The following is a 23,899-nucleotide window of genomic DNA, read 5'->3' on the forward strand; positions in this document are numbered from 1 at the left end:
TTTTTTGATATGAGATTTGTCTTATTTAATCATCATCATTTGTTGTATGTTAGATCTGGTTTTTTGATGAGATTTGGCTCGTTTCTTTTTCCTCCTACGCAGTACTAAAGCATTCATGCTTTGGTACTGCGTTTTTTTATTTTTCACATAATGCCATTTGCGTCGCACATGGCACAAGGTGCGACGCAGATGACTGATTTGCGTCGCACCCCCTGCTATGTGCGACGCAAATTCCACTTATACCCCTTTATAACCCGCCTGTAGTTTGTATGGGCTGGAATAAACAATTTGCGTCGCACCGTATACACGGTGCGACGCAAATAGCTAATATATCTGCGTCGTTTAGCATACGACGCAGATCATGTCTGGGCTATCTGCGTCGAGGCCTTTGGCATCGGACCCATGTCCGACGCAAATAGGCGCCTCAGATCCGACGCAAGTCGCCTTTTCTGTACTAGTGTACCTCTTTTGTAGGCCAATGTGGTCTAGCCTTAAAAACCTCCAAGAAGTGCTCAACTACCCATTTACTCTTGAACTGCTCGTTATTCTTCATATTCCTATGGTACTTATGGGCACCTTTCACTGTCTTGACCACAAAAGTGGCTCTCCTTGAATCACAAGATGAATATAAGTAGAATGGGGAGCCTTCAACACATCTAACTCCTATCCTTTACCCCCCCCCCCCTTTATATTGCTGATGGTAACACTCACATTCTTCCCTTGAAATATGCCATACTTAGCAACAACTCTCTTAAACTCTATCCTATTGTTCAACCTCGGTCCTACCTTCTAAGTGAAGGTTGAGAAATCAGTGTCACTACTCACTAAAAGAGCTCTATTAGTCCTCCTTGCACCAATCACATCTTCTTCTTCTTCACTGTTAGGTGCAGTGTGTATTTCCTCATCACTCTATTCATATTCACTCACAAATCCACCATCATGATGCACTTGCTCAGCTTCCCTACTTGGTCTCTGTTGTGCACCAAGTTTACACTCTGCAACATCTTTTTGAAGTTGTTAAGCTATGCTAAGCAGCCTACTGTTGCACTTTTTTAATCTATCCCTTGCAGTCCTATACTCAGCATCACTAATATCAGATTCATCACCTAAAAACTCATGTGCAAAGACCTCGAGAATGTCATCATCTTCTTCACTCACTATCACATCATCATCTTGATCTAAATCAAGATCTTCTGAATCAAACTCATCATCACTTACACCATCATCCACATACTTTTGATCAAGCTCATCCTCACTAGAACTCTCACCTATAAGTTCTCTTAATGTGAGGGGCACTTGTGGTCTATTATCAAAGAAATCATACTCAGGTTGAGCTTCAGGTTCAGGTTCAGGTTGAGCTTTAGGTTCAGTTTGAGGCTCAGGTTCAGGTTGAGGTTGAGCTTCAGGTTCAGTTTGAGGCTCAGCTTCAGGTTCAAGTTGAGGTTCAGCTTCCTTTTGTTGTAGCTGGGAAGTTTTGCCTTTAGTTGGGTTTTTTTATGTTGGGTGGGGGATTTTTATGGTTTTGGTGAGAGTTTTATGGGAAGGTTGGGTTTTTTTCTGAGTTGCTTGTGAAAGCTGAAACTATAAGGGTGTGGGTTTGTTTTGGGTTACTAGTTATACATGTATGGGTAAGGGTGAGAGGTGTTGAGAAAATATATTTAACTAGCAGTAGTGGGTTGAATGGGTTTGGATGATGTTGTAGGATCTTCTTTTTCTTGGGGATCCATATCTTTGGCAAGATTTGGCTTTTGTGGGCCCCTTCTAAGGGTTAATTTCTTTGCTTTAGGCTGATGTGGAAAGGGTGGGTTTGGTGTACTGTGTCATAAGTGTTCATGGAGATGTTTGTACTAAGTGAGTCATCACTCTCACCATACAAGACACACAACTCTATAAACTTATTCTGCACAACAAGTTTAGTCATCTCCATAACCTCATCATCTTCAAAAACCTTTCTCAATCCAGTTGTTAATGTCATACTAGGAACTAATAGGTAGAATAATCTAACTTACTCAGCGTAATTACCACATTTTCTAGCCAACTCAATTAGATCAAATACATATTTCATTTGGATCAATGGGGAATCCTACCCATTCCTCCCATATACACTAAAAACTCATTTTAATCTTTCATAAAACACCCACCATGCCAGAAACTCAAAGTAACATCATCCATTTTTTAACCTAAAAACAATGAATTGAAAAACCACAATTAGTTACATGTCATTGCATAACTCATAAGCAAAAATAAGTTCAGATTCAGATTCCAACAAATTTATGCACTACATTATTTACAAGTTCAAATTCGACACCTTTAGGTTCAAATTTTTAGGCTTAACATCATCAAGGTTCAAATTTTTAGGTTGAAATTACACCAGCTGGCAATTGCACAATTACAAAACATTGTCATTATTAGGGTTTCACATTTTCAAGTTCAGTCAATAATTTCCTAAAATTGCGAAATAAAGATCAAATTTTTACTTCCAAAAATAAATGTTTTTAGTATAGCAATAAATGAAGATGTGCATACTTGTAATTCGTAATTTGTTGGTTGTTGAATGTACTTCACTTGCTAGAGAATGAGAGAAAATGGCAAAGAGAGAGAGGGAGAGAGAGAGAGAGGGGAAAGGGGTGAACAGTGTTCCATGGAAGACGAAGGAGTAAGAGGAACGGTGGTTGAAAGCATTAAGGGCAAGTTTTAGGAGAGATCTTGTTAGATTCGTTTCAATGTATATTTTCATAATATCAATTTTTTGTAATTTTTGCTTATTGATAACTAGAAAATATAAAGATTTAAAAAGTGCATGCATTGGCATGTGTGACCAAAAAAAAGGTCAACTAAAAAAACATAGATAGTAAAAGTCAAAATAATATAACAAACACACGCGGTTTAAATTTTCCTTCTAACTAGACCATGTGTGTGTGTGTGTGTGTGTTTGTGTATATATATATATATATATATATATATATATATATTGTTTAGTTTACTTATCGTCCTCGTAATTCCACTAATTGTGTACGAACATAATTAGTCGTGCCATGGCAATTATAAGCATTAAATTTTTTCTAATGTATCTAATCTGAATGTGACCCAAAAACTTAATTATTTTATTAATGACAAACCAACGACAGGGTCTCACTACTAGAGTTAACCTCTATATAACAAATCTTGATTTCATATGAAAATAAGGCTCGAAATTAACGAATTATTGGAGTATTAATATTAGATATTAATTCGTTTTAGAAAACATTGATGCATTATTACTAACTGGGTCTTATAATTAGACATTGACCATAGCAATCCTTCACTGATTAACCAAATCGAAACTGAAAAAAAAATCAGAATATATACTTCATTAGTTATTACCCTCTTATTCCATCCTATTGATACATATGTGATCTGGTCATTTTCTATAAATCCTAGTTCTATAAGGATTATTATGTAGCTTCCTAGTTCTGTTAGGAACCTATGTATTTTATTTGCTTAATAACTCTTTAATTAAGGTGTTTGCATAATAAAGGGATCCTATTATGTTTAGGAGTCTAATTCCCTAAGTCTTAGTGTTTGAGTGTGCTTAGGAGTATTTATTTTCTATCCTAGAATAGGCGTGTGAAGATAAGCATGATTGTAAGGTAAGATTATGGATAGTTATCTTGTTAGGCGTGTGATACTTAATTACTTTAACTAGGAGTCTTTATTATTTATCTTCTTAGTTGTTAGTGTGTGTTACGATTTATTTCGAGCGTGTAGTTATAGGCACGAGCTTCATTAATAAAATCAGTTTTTTTTAGTAAAAAGAAAGTGCGTAATTGCATATGTTAAGCGTAAGCTAACAAATTGGTTTCCGAGTAGTAAACCAAAAAAACAACCGAGACTTGTTTTTCTATGCTCTTAACCGCGACTTAAGAGTACTATCCCTTTAGTTTCATAGTTAGTTCGTTAATAAAGTACAAAACCATAAAAAGAGTTCGAAACAACCACAAAAAAATTACATCAAGTGGTATCAGAGCAGGGATCATTGCGATGGCGCGTGCGGACCCGTGCGATGGCCAAATCATGATTGTTTTGGTTAGGTGGAAGGCTAACATATAGGGATACATCGTGTCAAAATTTCAGCCCAAGCCGATCAGTAACGAAGTCACAGCAATATCAAACTTTTGACGCAAACATCCTGTCTTTTGCGCGAAGATGGTTCGTGAATCTTCCAAGAAGTTGGAGGACGATGTTGATCTCCTAGGGAATAAGATGTTGCAGTTGGATGGTAGCCTAAATTCAGTGGTTGATGCCATGAAGGAGATGCAAGCGGAGCTATTGGGGTTGAGAAACAAAGCTGATGAGCATTCCTACAACTCCTATGATCGACAACCACGCAAGGAGGAGGAGATGAAACTAAGTGAACTTCCGGAATTTGATGGTACTTTAGAGCCCGGTGTTTATTTGGATTGGGAGAGGCGTATGCAGCAAATCTTTGATCACAAAAAGGTTAGTGGTGCGAAGAGTTTTTCTTATGCTACTCTTAAATTCACAAAGTACGCTTCTTTATGGTTTAAAAACATGCAAGTGAGGCGAGAAAATAGAAGGGAAGGAATTCATCTCTACGTGGTCAGATTTGAAGCTTAAACTAAAGAAACGTTTTGTTCCACGTACTTATAAGCAAGATTTGTTTGTAAAGTTTAATTTTTTGCAACAAAATCAGTTAACTGTGGCACAATATGTACAAGAATTTGAGAGGCTTTCAATGGCTTGCGACTGTAAGGATGAAGATGAGCAAAAGAGTGCCATGTTTCTGATTGGACTCAATACCCTATTGCAAATCTCGTAGAACTTCATGTATATCATTCTTTTGACGAGCTTCATTAGCCAGCAAGGTCGAGTGCCAATAAAAGGAGACTAAGGGTAAGAGTACTCGATTTTCGTTTGCTCCTAAATCTGAAGTAACATTTTCTTCCTCAAAGTGCGAGGCTTTAGATAAAGGTAAGGCTATAGATGCAGTGGTGGTGGGGAATTTGAAGCCAAAGCAAGGACCTTTGACTCCGGGGTAGGTGATATGAAGGGTAAGCAGTGTTTTAAGTGCCAAGGACATGGACACATAGCTCGGCAATGTCCGAACATGGTTCTTATTTCGTTGGAGGAGCATCATGCACTTTTAATGGAGTAGCAAGAGGAGGAAACAAGGTTGTTGGCTCGTAACAAGGCTTCTATTGATTTTGAGGAGATGGAGGTTGCCTTGTTTAGTACCAATTTGGCACATCCAAAAGAGGAGAGGGGAGAGAGGAGGAGCATGATCCTTAAGTGGTGCAATCTATCGAAGATGATGAGCACGAGCAACGTCAAAACTTATTTCAATCGAGGTGCTTGATCAATGGTAAGACGTACAATTTTATTATTTATTTGGGTTCTTGCACTGATGATGTGGCTCAATCTGTTGTGAGTTCATTAAAAATACCTACGCAAATTCACCCTAGGCCTTACAAGTTGAGTTGGTTGAATGATGATAGTGGTGTGTTGGTTAGTAAGCGGGCGTTAATAGGCTTTAGGGTAGAAACATACATGGATCAATTGTGGTTTGTTGTTGTCCCTATGAGTGCTTGTGATTTATTGCTTGGGCGTCCATGTCAATCAGATCGCCAAGTGATACACCATGGTCGAGATAATATCTATTCGGTGGTGAAAGATGGGGAACGTTTTGGTCTCAAGCCTTTACCTCCTAAGCGTAAGATGGTGCCTAGAGTTGTTGACGTCGCATCACAACAAGTTATGGCTGCTGAATGGTGTCCAAGGCAGATTAGAGTGTCGAGCATGTATGCATAAGTTCGTGTAGCGGGAAGAGGAGCTAGATGCCGCAAGCACCAAAAAGGAACGACGAGCTAAGTTGTTGCACCTTCGTCAAGGTCCACATATAGGCAAGGGAGATTAGGTGTGGCTGTCACTTAGTGCTCAAAAACTGCATTTAGATCACAAGAACGATGAACCTATGGATGAGGGACCCTTCAAGATTGTGAAGAAACTTGGCTATGCAACGTACAAAGTCTTGTTGGGCAAGGGGGTGTGCGCAACACTTGGGAGTGCTGATCTTGTGCCGTGCTTGGAAGACCCTTGAGGACAAGGATTGTTTTCAAAAAGGAGAGGATGATACATATGGGATATGGCCATTTTCTATAAATTCTAGTTCTGTTAGGATTTTTATGTAACTTCCTAGTTCAGTTAGGAAACTATGTATTTTATTTGCTTAATAACTCTTTAATTTAGGTGTTTGCATAATAAAGGGTTCCTATTAGGTTTAGGAGTCTAATTTCCTAAGTCTTAGTATTTGAGTGTGCTTAGGAGTATTTATTTTCTATCCTAGAATAAACGTGTGAAGATAAGCATGCTTAGAAGATAAGATTATGCATAGTTATCTTGTTAGGCGTGTGATACTTAATTAGTTTAACTAGGAGTCTTTATTATCCTCTTAGTTGTTAGTGTGTGTTAGGACTTGTTTCAAGCGTGTATTTATAGGCACTCGCTTCATTAATAAAATCAGTTTTTTTTTAGTAAAAAGAAAGTGCATAACTGCATATATTGAGCGTAAGCTAACAAATTGGTTCCCGAGTAGTAAACCAAAACAAACAATTGAGACTTGTTTGTCTATGCTCTTAACCGCGACTTAAGAATTATATCCCTTTAATTCATAGCTAGTTCGTTAATAAAGCACAAAACCATAAAAAGAGTTCGAAACAACCACAAAAATCACATCAAGATCCAGGCACATTCTCAAAGCATGTACTTTGGTGAGGTCGGTTCACCCACTCTCATATTTCTCTCAAAATTCCTCCTTACATAACATTGCTTTGCTTCACTTTGCTGTCTCAAATGTACCAAAGAAGGCCTTTGATGACCCTCAACCTACTTTGCACAGGAAGGCGTTCCCTTAGAGCACTTTTGCTCAAAACATCATAAATATCCTTTGTAGCCTCATTCATACATGATACAACATGAAGGCCAGATTAGTGCAGAATATAGATAAAAAGCAACTCTTAATGCAGTGAAACAAACTTAAAACCTCGAGGCAAAGTAGCTACGGCATTTTATTCTCTTGTACATGTATTACCGGAAATATCAGCATTCTCAAGAGAACACATAACCCAGCGAAATCACAACAAATGTCTCATAAACACAACAAAAAATGACCTCACTCCTAGAAGTCCGAAGAGCAGAACAGGGAGCTTAAAGTAATGCTAGAGTGCCCTCACTTCGACTTTTGTGAAGGGGACCAGATCTTAAGCTCTGGAGCTTGTTTCCAATATCAAAGTGATGATGGCGGTGGCTCGTTTTTGCCCCACGTGGTGGTACAAGCAAATGTTTCCCTTTAGATTGCTTTATAGAGTCTGATGTTTGACCCTTCTGCCCATGTGTAGAAGAATGTGACGATCGCTTGGGAGCACCACTTCCCCGACGTGAAGAGGACTTGTGATCAGATCTAAGCCCCCTATCTGAAATACCCAGTCGAACAGACCTATCTGAGGAGTCTTTCAGGGTGCTGGTTTTTGTATGCTGCCGGTTGTAATAAGCCAAATGAGGAAGTAGACCCAGTAAATATTTCTTCAGTTGCTCATCCCCAACATTTTTCTGGGCTGGGTTTCCTTCCAAACTGATTGCTTGCATGGAATTATAGTTGGCAGCAAGCTGGCCTAGACATTTGGAAGTAGCGATTTTGTTGAAACGCAAATCAAGAACGGTTAACTTTAAAAGCCTGTGTAGACCTTCCACTTCACTGATTTTATTTCCAGCCAAGTATAGTTCCTTCAAAGTGGAACATGATGCAAGACCTTCAGAACAAGAGCACACCAGTATCCACATGAGTAAGCACAATAAAAGATTTGGGCAGCAACAGTTAATACTAATATTCAGAATCTTAGAATTACAAGAAAAGAAATATGATAGGACATCATGCAATCAGATGAATTTGACATGACTCAATCTCTTCTAAATACACAAATATGCATCATTTATGGAATTAAATTCATTTATCCCAGAAATGATAATATGGCACAAAAAAAGGATACTTCCTTGGCTCAAAGTCAAACAGGATGACACAAACATTTCAGCACAAAAGGGGAAGTGGGTGGGAGGGTATGAAATACATCCGAGCCTGACCCAGGTCGCACACCTGGCTTGGTGGGTGAGTCTCCCAACAAGAGTTTTTGCATACTGTGAGGCTCGAACTTGAGACCTCCCTTAAGCGACATTAAGTTGCTTACCGCTTGAGCCAACTCTTGTTAGTACATGAGGCAAAATTACTATTCCCCTTTTCTTCTTCTTCCCCTTAGTTCTAATTTCTCTTTCTATTTTATCTAGATCCACTGCATAAATTCGAAATATTAATTTCTTTTTCTTAAATGATGATTATGACTACTTGTTTAAAGTGACTTTGACAGTGAACAAGAAATTTCACATGCCAATGTAGGAGATTCACAGAGTTTGCAGCAACAAAGTGTTTACAAGGAAGTAAGAGCACAAAAGCTCCCACTATTACACCATTTGCAAGCAAACAAATTGTTCTTCTTAACTTCCTGAAATTCTCTCTCTTGCCCTTCTCTTAATTTGTCCTTGTTCAATTACTTATGATCACCACCACTTTCTTCATCATTATCTTCATCTACGGTACTAGTAATTAATTGATTAAAAATATATAAAGAAAAAAGATTATGATTCAAAGGAGTTGATAGGAGGAGAGAAAAGAGAGGACAGAAGATATGGTATCCGTAGGAATAAGAAATGGTGGATGGAAATGCTCCTTCTCATAATCTTCTCTCTTAGGAATAAGAATCTAGACCGTACTTTTTCTAGTTCCTCTATCTTAAGTTCCTCTACTTATCTTATTAGAATTTCCCAAATCCCCCCCCCCCCCGCGCGTTCTTCTGCTCTTATATGGTTCTTCTTCCCTTTGAAATTGTTTTTTTTGGCTGAATCAGAGGATAAATACAATCAATCCGACGAGCGAGTTCTACAGATACCACCTATAGACATATTCACATCACACCTATCAACCATGGAAAAGGGATTCATAGTTTGAGCTAATAAAAAGATTTTTTTTATTTTTACCACCTTACAAATAACCTATTTTACACTTTACCACCTTTTGTTTTTTTTTTCTTTTCAATTTTACCACCTTAAGGTTTCCAACTCGTTAAAAATCACCACCTTGACTCAGATCCGACAAGGAATCCGGCGAGGGAGGTCCCAAATAACTGTTTTATGTTTGTTTCCCTCCATTTTTAAGACCCCAATTTTGTCTTTCAATCCCGCTAAAAACCAAATTTCTTTGATGAAAACCTAAATCAAGTTAGGGCTTACCATTTTTTGATAAATTCGACCTCAATAAAGAAGGAATGGGAGATTCCGCTACTGTTAAAGTTATGACTTCTCCATCCATTTTAATAGGTTAGGGTTCTTCCTCGATTTTGGGCATTTCTTGCTCATTAATTTTTTTGGTAAATTGGGGCCTAAATTAGGAAATCTATGGTGTTCTTTAGCATAATGCTTGCTTTGATTTTCATTCATCTTCATTATTATATATAGGCCCATAATGTCTCAATAATCTTCTCAACACAACCAAAAGTGCAACTATGGAACTCCTCTTGCTGCAAAACTCGAATAAAGGAGAAGAGAGAAAAGTTTGATATTCTGGATTTTTGGGTGAAGTGGAGGAGAGAGAGTAAAAGAATCACTCTAAGTATCAAACAGGAGTTGATGATTTTCACAGAGACAACGTTGATAGGGAATTGAAGATAAGAATATGATTTGTTTAAGGAAATGGAATGGTGAAGGAAGAAAGAGAATGAAATTGGGAAAGAGAGAGTAAAACAGGGGGAAAGATTTTTAATTCGAAAGTGGGCCCTCCCTCTCCGGATGTTTTGGCCGGAATACGAGTTAATGGTAGTTTTTAGTGAGTTGGAAAGTTTAAGGTGGTAAAATTGAAAAGAAAGAAAAAAAAAAAAAAAGGTGGTAAAGTGTAAAACAGCCTACTATAATGTGGTAAAAATAAAAAAATCCATAATAAAAGATTGGATTAATGCTCCCACCTCGGAACACTATACATACAGACTTTTCATACTAGAAATCTGAACAAACCATGGATCCACGATTCCCCCCTCAATATTGCCTCCCCTTGCATTTCAACAACCAATCATGTGTACAACAATTCCGTAAATGTGTACAGCGATTCATTGTCTTATGCAGAAAGATGAATAAAATATATGTATGCAGGAAAAGGTCAAACTACACTTACCATGCCCAATTCTGGCAATTTTGTTGTAGCTCAGGTCTAATAAGCGAAGTCTTGTGAGCTCTCTTAAGCCTTCAATGGTCGATATCTTGTTTTTGGATAAGTTCAACATATGTAGTCCTCGAGGAAGAGCACCAGCAGTTATTCTCACTGTAACACATGCCATCAATGATCAATAAAGAAGCATAGCATGAAATGATTGAAGCTAGAAGAAAATATCAAAGTAAGAAAGCAATGGAGAAATACATTCTACGGAGTAAAATCTACAACTGGTAAAATGACAATGAAGATAAAAGTAGATACAGTTTTGCTAAACAAACCTATAGAATTCCCAGATAAATTTAGGACCTTCAAGCTAACAAATGCACTGAGAAGTGGAATTGCAACCAAACCATGATTTGCCAGCTGCGCAGAGGTAGCATTGGCATTTAAAGAAGATATGTATCTTTTTGCTGCCTCCATGCCTGGGTTTACTCTCATCTCCACCTTTCCCGGACCATCCAAAAGTGCAGAACCTCCCTTCACCTCATTACCAGGATCAGCTACTTCATGGATCTCTTCCACAGGGTTGCAGTGCTGAAGATCAATAACCCAATCCTCAATCAGTTTGATTTTGAAATCCTTATTAGCAAAGTCATCCCAACGGTCACATTGGAAGTTCCCCTGGCCATGTCTCATGATACCAATCTCATCTGGCGTTGGCACTATCCAGTCTTTGCTTGAACAACCGTAATTATAAGAATCATAATTATCCAATACAGCAATTTCCCCATCAAATTTTTCATGATGGTCAAAGCTGTCAATCTTATTTGGTCCAGCAGTTTCTACAGCATGTGCTGATGAATTTTCCTTTTGGACAGAGAGCACATTCAGATCCTCAAAAGATCTGTTGCGAGGAGTCAATATGGCATGGGCAGAAAAACCAGGAGAAGTTGGAGACATGGACCCGAAATTGGGCAATGAGTAGGATTTAGAAATGCAGGATTGAGTAGGTGTATTACAACCAGAACCATCAGGACCCTCGGTATACAATGAAAGATGAAAATCCGCATGGCCTTCCTTCTTCAAATAATGTGAGTTATCAGCAACAGAGACCAACTCATGGTTCACAGGTTCAGAACTTAAATGGGGACACACAGAATGCTGAGCTTTTCGATCCTGATCAGGCAAGGAGGTTCCTGGACTCTTGGCGTCATTTGTAGGTAACACTTCAAAAGTCTCAACACAATCATTTGAACCATCATAAGAGAATTCCTGATCAAGGCAGTCGTCATCATTACTGCCACCGGAAGTTCTTACCTTCTGATCCAATTCACAACCAACTGAGAGACTTCTTCTGAAATTTCCTATATCAAAGTGCGCAGAGTCTGCATTGCTCTCACCATCATATTCACATTTAATTTCTCCAGATTTCCAACTACGTGAGGCCAAAGTATGATGCTCAGTCCCATTTCCCAAGTTATTAGCTTCATTTTTCACCATATCGAGTTCATGCATAGCTAAGGGAATGACGGAATTCACTGATGCATGATTCTGAGAGCCAGGTTGCAGCATCTTGACCATTGTCTCAAACGACAGGTGGGCTGATTTCTGTGAAACACCAAAATATATATGGACAGTTACAAGAACGCCATATAGGTTTTTTAATGACTTTAACTTCAATACTAAGAGGTCCTAGATGAAATCTATACTAACCTTTTGCTTGTGACTGTGAACTTGACCATAGAAGCATGAGAAACGACCCATTAGAGAACACTAATGAGCTAGCAGCACAAAGAATATCTATACTGAACAAGCTATCAAATTTTCACAGAGAACTATGGATAATTAACAATTTACATAGTCGAATTCAACTTTACTCCAAGAGCCCACTAGTACAATTCATGGACATAGCAAATGGGTAACCTTAGCCATAATCAACAGATAAACCCTCAGAAATACGGCATAATCTCCAAACATGAGATGATCTTGACCTTCGCAGAACACTCAGTAATATCACCCGGTCACTAGTACCCCACACCCGCTCGGAGGTGCGAGAAAACTTTGACTGGGTTGCCGCTGCCAGAGTGATTGAAAATCTTGGCCAAGCTAGAAAGCTGAATCCTACGCAGGTACAATAGAGACAAACCTGGCAGATTGTAGATGAGAAAAAGCCTAAGTAAGAAGATCGAAGCAAACACTTAACTTCTATGCATTAATATATCAGCCTACGTTTGAACAATAATAGAAGATTCAATGAATGATGCCACTAGTTATTTCAGCCTTTCATTTTCAAAGTGGCATCTGCACTGCCCTTCTATGAAGACAGCATCTACTACAAAATGAGTCAATGACATAATAGAAAAACCAAAATTAATCTCTAAGCAGATGAATGATTCTACCAATTGCACTGCCCATATGCAAGTACCACCAATAATTCAATTTATTTCTTCAGATTCATGTCATCTCAGAAAAAAACACAGCAGAAAAGAACAAATAATGCAAATACATGCACATATATAATCTAAAAGCAAATATGTTTCAATCCCTGATGTGTATTTATTGTCCTTTAACTTGTCAAACATGTGCTAAGCCCTCACATCAGCACCCCATTATGTACACATATTCAAGGAGGAAGAATTATAAAGGGACTAAGGGTAATGAAGTCATTAATCAAGCTAGTACAGGTGGCAGCTTGGTATTGAAGGAGTAGAAGAATATTCTGCAGCTCTAACAGAATTGGATAGTGGAGGAATGCCTAGTTGTCAGTAGGGAGAGAGAAAGTAATATGGAGTCTTGTAATATATAGGAGCTTGAGCTCAATAGAGAATCATCTAGAAATTGAGTGACAAAAAGGAAAGGTCGGGAGATCCCTTCTCGAATTGTAAGGATTGTATTGTGAGATTTGCTGGGTTACTCATTAATGCAATTACTATCCTGCTTGTGTGCCTATTTCTCTTGTATTTCTTTGTTATGTGTTAGCTAGGTTACCTGGGTACCTAGCAATTGGTACAGAGCAAAAGATTTTGGCAAGTGAAATCATGGTGACAAGCAACACTCAACGTATTGAACAACTGGAGCAGAGTATTACGGAGCTGTGTGCGTCCATGACGGAGGAGGTGGCTTCAGCTGTGGCAGGGGCACAGCAGTGGGAACGTTACAGAAAACGTTGTCCACTCAAATCGCCACCAACTTCGAGAAGGCCACCCACCAACTCGAGGAGGAGATGGAAGATCAGGGGAAGGTTGTGGTGATACAGGTGGAGGAAGAGGGGCGTTGGTCCGGCTCGGAGGAAAGAGGAGGTTAGGGTTGGCGAGGAAACCGGGGTTGGAATTTTGGAGATGCTTCGGAGGACGAGAAGGAAATAGGGTTTTGTAGTGTTGGAGGGCAAAGAAACTAGACCTACCTATCTTCACGGGTCGTGATCCAAACGGGTGGATCCTGCAAGCGATTCTTCACCTTCTACCACCTTAGCCATGAGGAACAGGTGGAGGCAGTGGTGGTCTCCTTTGATGGTGATGCGTTGCTATGGCACCGGTAGGAAGATCGTCGTCGGCCTATTCTGAGGTGGTCGAAGATGAAGGCGATGCTTCTCCTGCAGTTTCGCGACACCGCTATGGGGTAGTTGCATGAATAGTGGCTAAGCCACCAACAGACCGAAGGAGTAGAAGAATACAGTCGACGCTTCATTGTTTTCAATGGCCAAAGCCTAAAGTTAAAGAAGAGATCAAGAATGAGATGCGGTTGATTGGGCCCAAGTCCTTGATCACGCCATAAAGTCGGCTGTCCAGATTGAGGCAAAATTGAATTTTGGGCCTAAACAGAAGTGGGAGTCTAGAAGCCAATCTACTTATTATGGGCTAATCAACAGTTTACACTTTACACCCCTCAACTTACTCAACTAAATCCCACTATTCTTACCCCTACCTAACCCACCTAACCAGTTTCTCCATGCGTCATCCACAAAATACCAACACTCCTCCACCTCTTCTTTCAAACCCATAACCCGCATTCCAGTGGCCAAACCTATTGGTGAGATACGAAGGGTGAGTGCGCAGGAGCTCCAGTAAAAATGAGAGCTATGTTTTCGTTGTGATGAGAAGTGGGCGGTCGGCCATAAATGTTGGAAGACGGAACTTAGCATCTTGGTGGGTCACGAGGATGGGGATGTTGAATATGGTTCGCTGGAGGATTTATCTCACCCATTAGCCTAAGCTCAGAACCACCACAATAAGAGATTTCGCTAAACTTGGTTATGCGGCTTTCAAGCCCGAAAACATTGAAGATGGCGGGTACTATTAATGGGCAAACCGTGATTGTGATGGTGGACTCGGGGGCCACCCACAACTTTATTTATACTAAAACGGTGCAAAGGCTACGTCTACCAATATCCAACTCTAAAACGTTTGGGGCTTCGTTGGGCACGAGGTTTTTGGAGAGGGTGAGTGTAAGGAGGTGCCCTTGATGATTCAAGAGTTGAAGTCTTGGAAGATTATTTACCTTTACCTTTGGGCCACTCGAATCTAATACTTGGTATCCAGCGGCTAGAAAAACTGGCAACATGGTTACAAATTGGAAGACCCAAACACTCCAATTCCAACTTGGGGAGGTTATTATGACTTTACACGATGGTTTAGCTTTGTGTAGGTGTAGGTTTGGCATATCTTTCAAAGCCATGTTAAGAACATTGAAGCAAGAAGGTGGTGGATATTAGGTTGAATTAAACCATCTCAAAGGAGCACTGGAAATCCAGGTTCAAGTTCCAAAGTGCCTACAGGTATTTCCTTTACCCTAGGGCCTCCCACCTAGCCGCCTAGTCGGGGACATGAACACTCTATAACCCTCAAACATGGCACTAATCCAGTTAGTGTAAAGGCATATAGGTACCCGCAAATAGATGAAATCGAAAAATTAATTCATGACATGTTAGGGGTTGGTATAATTCAAGCATCACATAGTGCATTTTCTAGTCCTATTTTGTTGGAGAAAAAGAAAGATGCCTCTTGGCGCTTTTGTGTTGATTCCAGGGCATTGAACAATGTTTCCGTTCCAGATAAATACCTCATCCCTGTCATTGATGAACTCTTAGATGAGTTACATGAGTCCTCCAGATTCTCTAAACTGTACCTAAATCCGGTTACATCAGATACGGATGAAACCATAAAATGTGCATAAAACTTTTCCGCACTCAGGAGGGGCACTATGAGTTCCTTTCATGTCGTTTGGACTCACAAACGTGCCGGCAATGTTTCAAGCCCTCATGAACAAAGTTTTCCTCCCGTATTTAAGAAAGTTTGTGCTGATGTTTTTCGATGACATTTTGATCTAGGCGCGATTTGGAACAACATGTGAAACATTTGGATATGGTGCTAGGTTTGCTTGTTGCCAATCAGCTTTTTACAGATAGAAAAAATGTGAGTTTGGTGGAACTCAAGTGGCTTATTTAGGCCATGTGATCTCTCTTAAGGGCGTAGCAATTGATGAGTCTAAAGTGAAGGCTATGCTGGATTGGCCTCTTCCTAAGAACTTGTGGGAGCTTTGAGGGTTCCTTCGGCTAGCGGGGTAATATTGGAGATTCATCAAGAGATATGCCAACATAGCACATCCTCTTACGCAACAACTCAAGAAGGATGCTTTTCTGTGGTCACCAGAGGCTACTGTTGCTTGCTAGAATTTACAAAAAGCTCTCACTATAACGTTACGGATGCCAGACTTCACTCTTCCCTTTGTGATCGAAGCCGACACATATGGATTCGGGTTAGGAGTTGTCCTCCTTCAGCAAGACCATTCGATAGCATATTATAGCAAGACTTTGGGAGTTCGGGCTCAGTCGAAGTCCATCTATGAAAAAGAATTGATGGTTGTGGTTCTATCTATTCAAAAGTGGAGACATTATATCGTGGTTCGGCGTTTTGTTATTCACTCAGATCAACAAAGTCTTAAGCATTTATTGCAACGGAGGGAACTTGCTCCGGAGTATCAAAAACGGGTGGGCAAATTGTTTAGATTTGATTTTGAGATTAAATACAAGTAGGGGCAAGCAATAGAGTGGCGGACACTCTCTCAAAGAAGCAAGGTGGTACGGTGAATTTGGGGCTTTGGTAACAACTCACAACCCACACTCGACTGAGTTCCAGCATGCCATTGACAGTGATACTGAGGTACAACACCTAATTCTGCAGTAGCAGCAGGTAATTCCCCATTGAAAGGGTTGACGGTGGAACATAGGATCCTGAAATACAAGGGGCGTTTGGTCATTCCTAGGCACTCGCCTTGCCCTCTACCCTTATGAGGAAGTACCACTAATTGCCTCTGGGTGTTTTGGAGAGGTATGAAGAAAGATATCACCAATTTTGAGCAAAGTTGTCATGTCTGCCAACAAAACACACCAAGGGCTCTTTTATGCTCCTATTGCTCAGTTTTGGATACAGATGTATCTCTAATTCTCTATCATAGAGGTCTTCATATTAACCTAAACTCTATCGAGTTAAAACCATAATCGTGCAACTTTGGAAACGCTTATAAATAGTATTTTAACAGCACAGCTCATAAAAAGAAACTTCACAAACTTCTTAGTCTCCAAATAAAAATTAAACATCAATTAATTTTGCCTATATTGGTCAAAACTTCATAATCTTCCCCTTCTTCTCATTATATTGATCAAATTTAAATTGGGACCAATATGGCCTATATGAGATGGTAAAAACAAAATCGGGATTATTCATAAACAATCAAAATTTGGGATTCAAGGTGACAAATTTTCCAACAACTAACATTTTTTAGCAATGATATAGAAATTAAAATTCCAGATAAACAAATGAGACCAAATATTTAGCTGTCAAAAATACCATAAAATCCAATTCAAATCAAACGAGAACATAACAATTTAAATATTATATAACAAATTAAAATCCCATAGAAGTCGCGACATAAATTAATCCTCCAAACATAATCATATAACCCAATCTAATTACAAGAAGAAGAAAAACAATTTATTAAATATAAAATAATATACAATCGCGAATCACTTGAACAAATGAAAGGAGAAATAAGAGCAAAGATGATACCTGTGTTTAGCCAGATTGTAATCTCACGCGTCCAAGATAGAGAGAGAGAGAGAGAGGAGCGCGGAAGAAGGAAGCTGAGGCGGAGAAAAGAGACGTTCTCTACTTTGCGGAGAAACAAAGAAAGTTGATTATTCCAAATTTCCCTTATTTTTTCTGCCACTCTTTTTTCTTTCCCTTTTTTCCCCCACTATCTCTAATTTCCGACCATCCAACTCAGATTATCATATGGTGGCAGGTGGGAAATAGAGCTAGTAAACGGATCATGTCAAATTCTTGTCAAGCCAATCGATAAATGGGTTAACTTGATCAGTTTATTAAACGAGCTATTTATTTTTTTTTTTTGGTACATAATGAAAGTTAGGACACCCTTCTCTCAAGGGAGACTCCTAACGAATCTAGAAGAACTAATTTGTTTAACAAATGATCCGTAAAGATATTCACGTCGACCGAGGCAGCAGAACTAGTGTGACCTTTTTTTGATAGAAGATCTGCTACCCTATTAGCTTCTCGAAAAATATGCTTGATGGTGTAGAATCTAAAATGACGAAGCGATTGTCGAATGTCATCAATTAGGGTTTGGATAGTCCAGGGGCAATTATAATGCCCTTGCAGCACTCTTATAACTACTTGATTATCTCCTTCAATATATAGATCTTGAATATGCTGTTGGATGGCAAGTATCAGTCCATTTCTTAAGCCCCAGGCTTCAGCAATGAGCGCTAAGGTTTGGCCAAATCGATAAACTTGAGCGGCCACAAGAAGACCCTCAGAGTTGCGAATGGCAACACCGGCAGCGGCTGATGAGTCAATAACTGAACCATCAAAGTTGAGCTTGAAGCAACTGGAGGGGGGAGGCTGCCAGCTAATTACGATGGGAGTAGGGGACCTGCAACAAGGAATTGAAGAGATAGTAAAAGAAATATCCATCGTAGTTCGAGTAGTCCATTCCAAATACAAATGCCACGCTCTGTAATAAATACGATTTAAATTAAGCATAATTTCGTCGAAGATAATTGAATTTCGTTCCTTCCAAATACTCCACAAGTTGAACAAAACACTTGTAAGGCCTTAGGGTAGGGACGAAGACACGTTAGGCATTGTATAAGATCTTGAGGCACTATATAACGGATTTTTGGTCGTATATAGTTTGAGTTCCAATATTGCTAATTAGAGGACATATGAAAAATAAATGGTCAAGAGTCTCAGTATCAGATTTACAAAGAGGACAAAGAGCGTCATTAGTGATTTGACGGTTGGCTAATTGAATTTTAATGGCAAGCCATTTTGTAGACATTGCCATAGAAAAATTTGTAGTTTAGGGGCTATATTAATCTTCCATATCCAGTTAAAAAACCAAGGAATACTGTGAGGAGTAATTCCATGAGCGAGCCAGGTGGCTGTTTTTACAGTAAATTCACCAGAGCTAGTAAGCCCCCAACAAGGAACATCTGCGGTGGGATAACTGGGGATAGGAATCCCCAAAATTAGGTGGATGATGTGGGATGGAACTAATTCATTAAGGAGAGAAACATTCCATTGCCTAGATGGAAGAATGACACTACTAACAGTAAGTTGCAGATTATCAATAGCCGTGTTTTGAAGATTTAGCATTTCAATAAGGCTTTGATTAGACACCAGTTGTCAATCCAAAAATAAATATTTGTTCCAGATCCAATTTTCCAACGTATTCCTTTCCTTAATAGCTCTCGAGATCGGAGAATGGACTTTCCAAATATGAGAATCTCGTGACTTAGTTTTGTATTCAAAGAAAGAAGTATTCCGAAGATATTTTTGGCGCATAAGAGTTGGCCAGAGAGAGTGTTGGTCAGAAAGGATTCGCCATCCCATTTTAGCTAAGTATGCTTCATTTACATGGGCCGTTTTTCGAAAATTCAACCCACCATATTTTTTAGGACGACAAATTTTTGACCATGCAATTAGGGGTAGTCCGGAAGAGTTCGTTGAGGATGCCAGAAAAACTTTCGGTTGATATTATCTATTGTAGAGCATATTTTCTTGGGAAGCTGAGTTGTTGCCATAAGATAAGCTGGGGATGATTCTAGATGACTCTGAATAAGAACTGATTTTCCAGCTTTCGAGATAAAATGATTGTGCCAAGAATTAATTTTGCTGTCAATTTTTTGAACTAAGTTGTGGAAATCACTAGGCATTGGCTTATAATTGGAGAATATAACGCCCAAATACCTTCCCAAAAATCCCTTTAGGGTCATATTAAAAATACAGCAATCGATCTACGTCTAGAATTCGGAACTTGTTTTGAAAACATGATCGTGATTTATGAAAATTCACTAACTGTCCTGAATTAAGGAAAAAAAGTCTAGAATATTTTTAGTCGATGGGCAGACTCTAAGTTAGCTTTACAAAATAGTAAGCCGTCGTCAGCAAAGAATAGTCCTGGAATTATCTGCGAATGTGGGGCAAGTTTGATTCCAATTCCTGATTTTGAATTTTTTGCTGCACAATCCAGTTGTCGACAGAGGACATCCATACATAAAATGAAAAGATAAGGTGATAAAGGGTCACCTTGGCGAAGTCCTCGAGAAGGGTGGAAGACAGAGGTTGTGTCTTGATTGATGATGAGTGAGTAGGAGACAGTTGAGATGCATTGCATGATCCATTTGATCCATTGTTGGTGAAAACCATAACTTTTAAGAGCATGGGCTAAAAAATCCCATTCGATACGATCATAGGCTTTTTCCATATCTAATTTCAGTGCAAACCATCCCGTTTTACTTTTTGATTTATTAAAGATATTCAGGATTTCTTGAACAATAAGTACATTATCATGTATAAGTCTTCCAGGAGTAAATGCATTTTGAAATGGGCTGATAATTTTAACAAGAATTGGCCGAAGACGTTCTACCAAAATTTTTGATATAATTTTGTATAATGTGGTGCATAAGCTGATAGGTCTGAATTGATTCGGCTTTTCAGGAGTAGCTGTTTTCGGTATCAAAGTGATTAATGTATGATTAACACTACGCAATAGATGACCATGATTGAAGAAATCATGTATGGCTTTGCAGATGTCAGGACCTACAATATCCCAATATTGTTGGAAGAATTTAGACCCATAACCATCTGATCCTGGGGATTTTGTGGGATCAATGCTAAAGATTGCGTCTCTAATTTCTTTGTCCGAAACAGAAGCTACTAAATGTGAATTATCTGTATCGGAGACAATAGGTGAGATGCAAGGTGTGGAGACATGCCGATGACACTGGTGGGCAGAATGAAAGCGTTCTTGAAATTCTGATAAAAAAGCATAGTGTATTTCATTCGGGGAATCGACCCATTGATTCAAATGATTTTTAATACACAAAATGCGTTGACGTTTGAATTTAGCAGTAATTTTGGAATGAAAAAATGCAGAGTTACGATCTCCTTTTGTCAACCATTGTTTTCGAGAATATTTTCCCCAAAACTTTTGGGTGAAAGTTAATAGTCGTTCTCGTTGGCGAACTAGTCGTCCTAAGTGCTGCTCAATATGAGGATTGCTAGGAAACTGGAGTAATTGTTGTTGGACATTTTCTAATCTAGTATGATTTTGTTCCAGTTTTTGTTGGACATGTCCAAATTTTTTCCTTGCCCATATTTCAGTTCTTGTTTAATAAACTGAAGTTTTCGGGTTATATTATAAAAATGCGAACGTGAATGTTGTCGGTGCCAATATTTGCTAACAATTTTTCTTGTAGTAGGGTCATTAGTCCATGCATTTTGGAACCGAAATCTGGCTGGCTTATATTGTCTTACTTGAGTTGTAGTTAATATTATAGGTGCATGATCAGAGCAAGTATAAGCATCATATTGAAGAAATGAGTTTCGATACTTTGAAGCCCATTGGGAGAGACTAAACAACGGTCAAGTTTTTCATATATATACTGGTCGTTATGTTTTTTTCTCCAAGAGAATACATTCGAATGGCTGCAAACATCTTGGGCCTGACAAGAGAAAAGGAAGTCCGAAAGAATTTGACAACGTAAGGGGTGGCATAATTCCCCCTTTTTTGTCACTGATGTGCAAGAGTTCATTAAAATCTCCAATAAGGCACCATGGAAGGTGAAGACTGGAGAAAAATTCAGTTACATTGTTCCAAAATGGAGCTTTATCAATGTTTTGGGCAGGAGCATAAATACCAGTAAGCCAAAAAGTAAAAGATGAGCATTTTTCTTGAACTATAAAGTGAGCCAAACGAGGCGATGATGTTTCGGTGTAATAGAATAGCGTCATTTTTTCCATAGTACCCATATTCCACCACTATGTCCAATCGGATCTATAATGAGTATATCATCAAAACCCAGGGTAGAAAGAATCTTCTGCCGATTTACTTTTGAGCTCATGGTTTCAAGTATAATTACAATATCAGGTTTGTATTTTCGAGTGAGAAAAAGAATCTCACTAAATGCATTCTGTTTTTTAGCACCTTGAATATTCCAACTAATAATTTTCATGGAAGACATATATTTACCATACTATTCGATTGTCGACAAACGTCGTATGCCTGCAGTAGGCATCACAGAGTTTTGAGCTAGGTCAAAAACCAATCGCGTAGAGTTATTGCAAGGATAATAGAGAGTTCCAATCCAAAACCATAATAGAGTTACAATAAAATTATGTTTCACTTTGAATACATATATCAGTCGTATAGTGTGATAATGTATGAGCTTTCCAAGGTCTTTGCATTGCCTCCCACAGTAGTTTTCATAATGATTGAGCATATAACGTTTCAAAGACAACAAGTGTCTAGACAGGCATCGAATGATGCTGGGCAAGGCTATCCGCTAGTCCCAAAAGTCGGGCACAATAGTGGTAAATTGACATTTACTCACAGAGTTGCGGCAATTAACACAATCACAATTATGCTTATACAATCGCAAAGAGAGAACAATCTTTCTACATTGTCGTGGCTTTGGCATGAGATAAATCATACATATTAGTAATTGCAAGCCAATTATGTCAGTTATCCAATCACTGGTTAGATACTCATAGAGCGATAATCTAATAGCATAGACCATTTCAGTATGTGTTATATTGCTTAACAATGACAATATATTTATCCAAGAGCACACCCATATTGAGGTGTCGTGGCAAGTGGTGATATGGCACATAGAAAAATATAACAATGTCACGTACCATGTAATTATAGCCTTCATTAATTTTCCCGACTGGGAGGCGTACATATAAACGATGGTGTTGCATCTAATGTGCATATAAACAGTAGTATCATGGTGTAATTGTGTTAATGTTTCCAGATAGAAGAAACTGACAACATATATTTTCAGTATATTAACCCACTCCATGAATATACATTGCGACCAATTTAAAACTGCTTGTTCGTGTGGTGCATGACATAAGATTATATCAACAGGAATATAAGCCATTAAACCTTGTGAGGTGAACAGATAAAGGAAATTATAAAGAATGTAACGATACTTAGTATTGCAGGACTGAAAGACAACTAGTACAACAATGTCAAATTGAATTCCATACGAACACAAGGCCAATTGATAAATTTGACAAAACCTCCATAGGTGGCTACCATACTGAAGGGAATTCCATGAAATTCGGTCGTTTAAGCTGACATACCTACGAAAAACAGAAGACCCATAAGGAGTTTTGATCATAATATATAGCAATTTGAAATTTGGTCTGAATTCTTCTTTGGGCTTAATTGTGCCGATGTTTCCAGATAGAAAAACCGGATATGTTTTTTCATTGTAGTAACCCACTCTAAGAAAATACATTCCGACCAATGTAAAACATATTTGTCGTGGGGTACACGACATACGATTATAACAACAGGTTTATAAGCCACTAATTCTTGTGATGTGAACCGATAGATGCAATTGTAAAGAATGCTAAAGGACTTAGTATAGCAGGACTGAAATACAACTATTACAATACTGTCAAATTGAATTCCATAAAAATACATGGCCAATGAATAAATTTGACAAAACCACCATATGTGGCTGCTAGCCTGAGGCGAATTCCATGAACCTTGATCGAATACACTGACATATATATTGAAAACAGACGACCCCCAAAAGGAATTGATCATATTAGAGAGCAATTGAATTTTAGCCCTGATTTCTTTGTAATTCAGAGAACTTGGTGCAAAATTATACTTAATCAAGATTAATGAATTGAGTAAAGGAGATAGAATACTTACCTGGATTGAACACCAATTACGGTGTCGGTGGTGGGGAATTCGAAGGTGTCGGCTACAGCGTTTGTGCTGGGTAGGTGCCTGAAGAAGTTGAATCATCTTCTTCTTCACTTGAGGTTTGCGAAATACAGCGGCGCAGAGTGAGGTCGGAGCGTTGGTAGTAGGGTTGTTCAAAGTGCGGTCTGGACCGCACCAAACCGCAACCCAAACCGTTTTTTCGCGATTTGGGTTGGTTTGCGGTTTTAAAATTGCAGTTTGGGTTATTATTTCAAGCAAACCGCGGTTTGCGGTTTGGGTTGGGTTTTAATTTTTGTAAACCAAAACCGCACCGCAAACCGCAATGTTACATATTTAAAAATAAAATAAAATTAAATACACTTATGAAGGTGACATACAAGTATA

The 23,899-nt window shown here is 38.8% G+C and overlaps 1 protein-coding gene across 1 annotated transcript; it reads right to left on the reverse strand.

Moving 5' to 3' along the window:
- Nucleotides 1-6,996: 6,996 nt before the first annotated feature.
- LOC104903056 (hypothetical protein) lies at nt 6,997-17,505 on the reverse strand. Its single transcript, XM_010691030.4, has 5 exons — nt 17,311-17,505; nt 11,960-12,392; nt 10,585-11,854; nt 10,268-10,414; nt 6,997-7,805 (listed from the first exon to the last, which is right to left on the reverse strand). Exons 2-5 carry the CDS (start codon nt 12,008-12,010, stop codon nt 7,204-7,206), a joined length of 2,070 nt encoding a protein of 689 aa, XP_010689332.1. The 5' UTR covers nt 12,011-12,392; nt 17,311-17,505; the 3' UTR covers nt 6,997-7,203.
- Between the last annotated feature and the right edge of the window lie 6,394 nt (nt 17,506-23,899).

This window comes from Beta vulgaris, chromosome 9 (assembly GCF_026745355.1).
Source record: "Beta vulgaris subsp. vulgaris cultivar EL10 chromosome 9, EL10.2, whole genome shotgun sequence".
Lineage (NCBI taxonomy): Eukaryota > Viridiplantae > Streptophyta > Magnoliopsida > Caryophyllales > Amaranthaceae > Beta > Beta vulgaris.

What these genes read in the sequence shown, in the direction of transcription:
- LOC104903056 (XM_010691030.4), bottom strand. Translation starts at nt 12,010, where the DNA reads ATGGGTCGTTTCTCATGCTTCTATGGTCAAGTTCACAGTCACAAGCAA. An exon ending in TTCACAGTCACAAGCAAAAG is followed by an intron (nt 11,855 to 11,959) that starts GTTAGTATAGAT and finishes GGTGTTTCACAG; the next exon opens with AAATCAGCCCACCTGTCGTT. An exon ending in AATTGCCAGAATTGGGCATG is followed by an intron (nt 7,806 to 10,267) that starts GTAAGTGTAGTT and finishes CTTGTTCTGAAG; the next exon opens with GTCTTGCATCATGTTCCACT.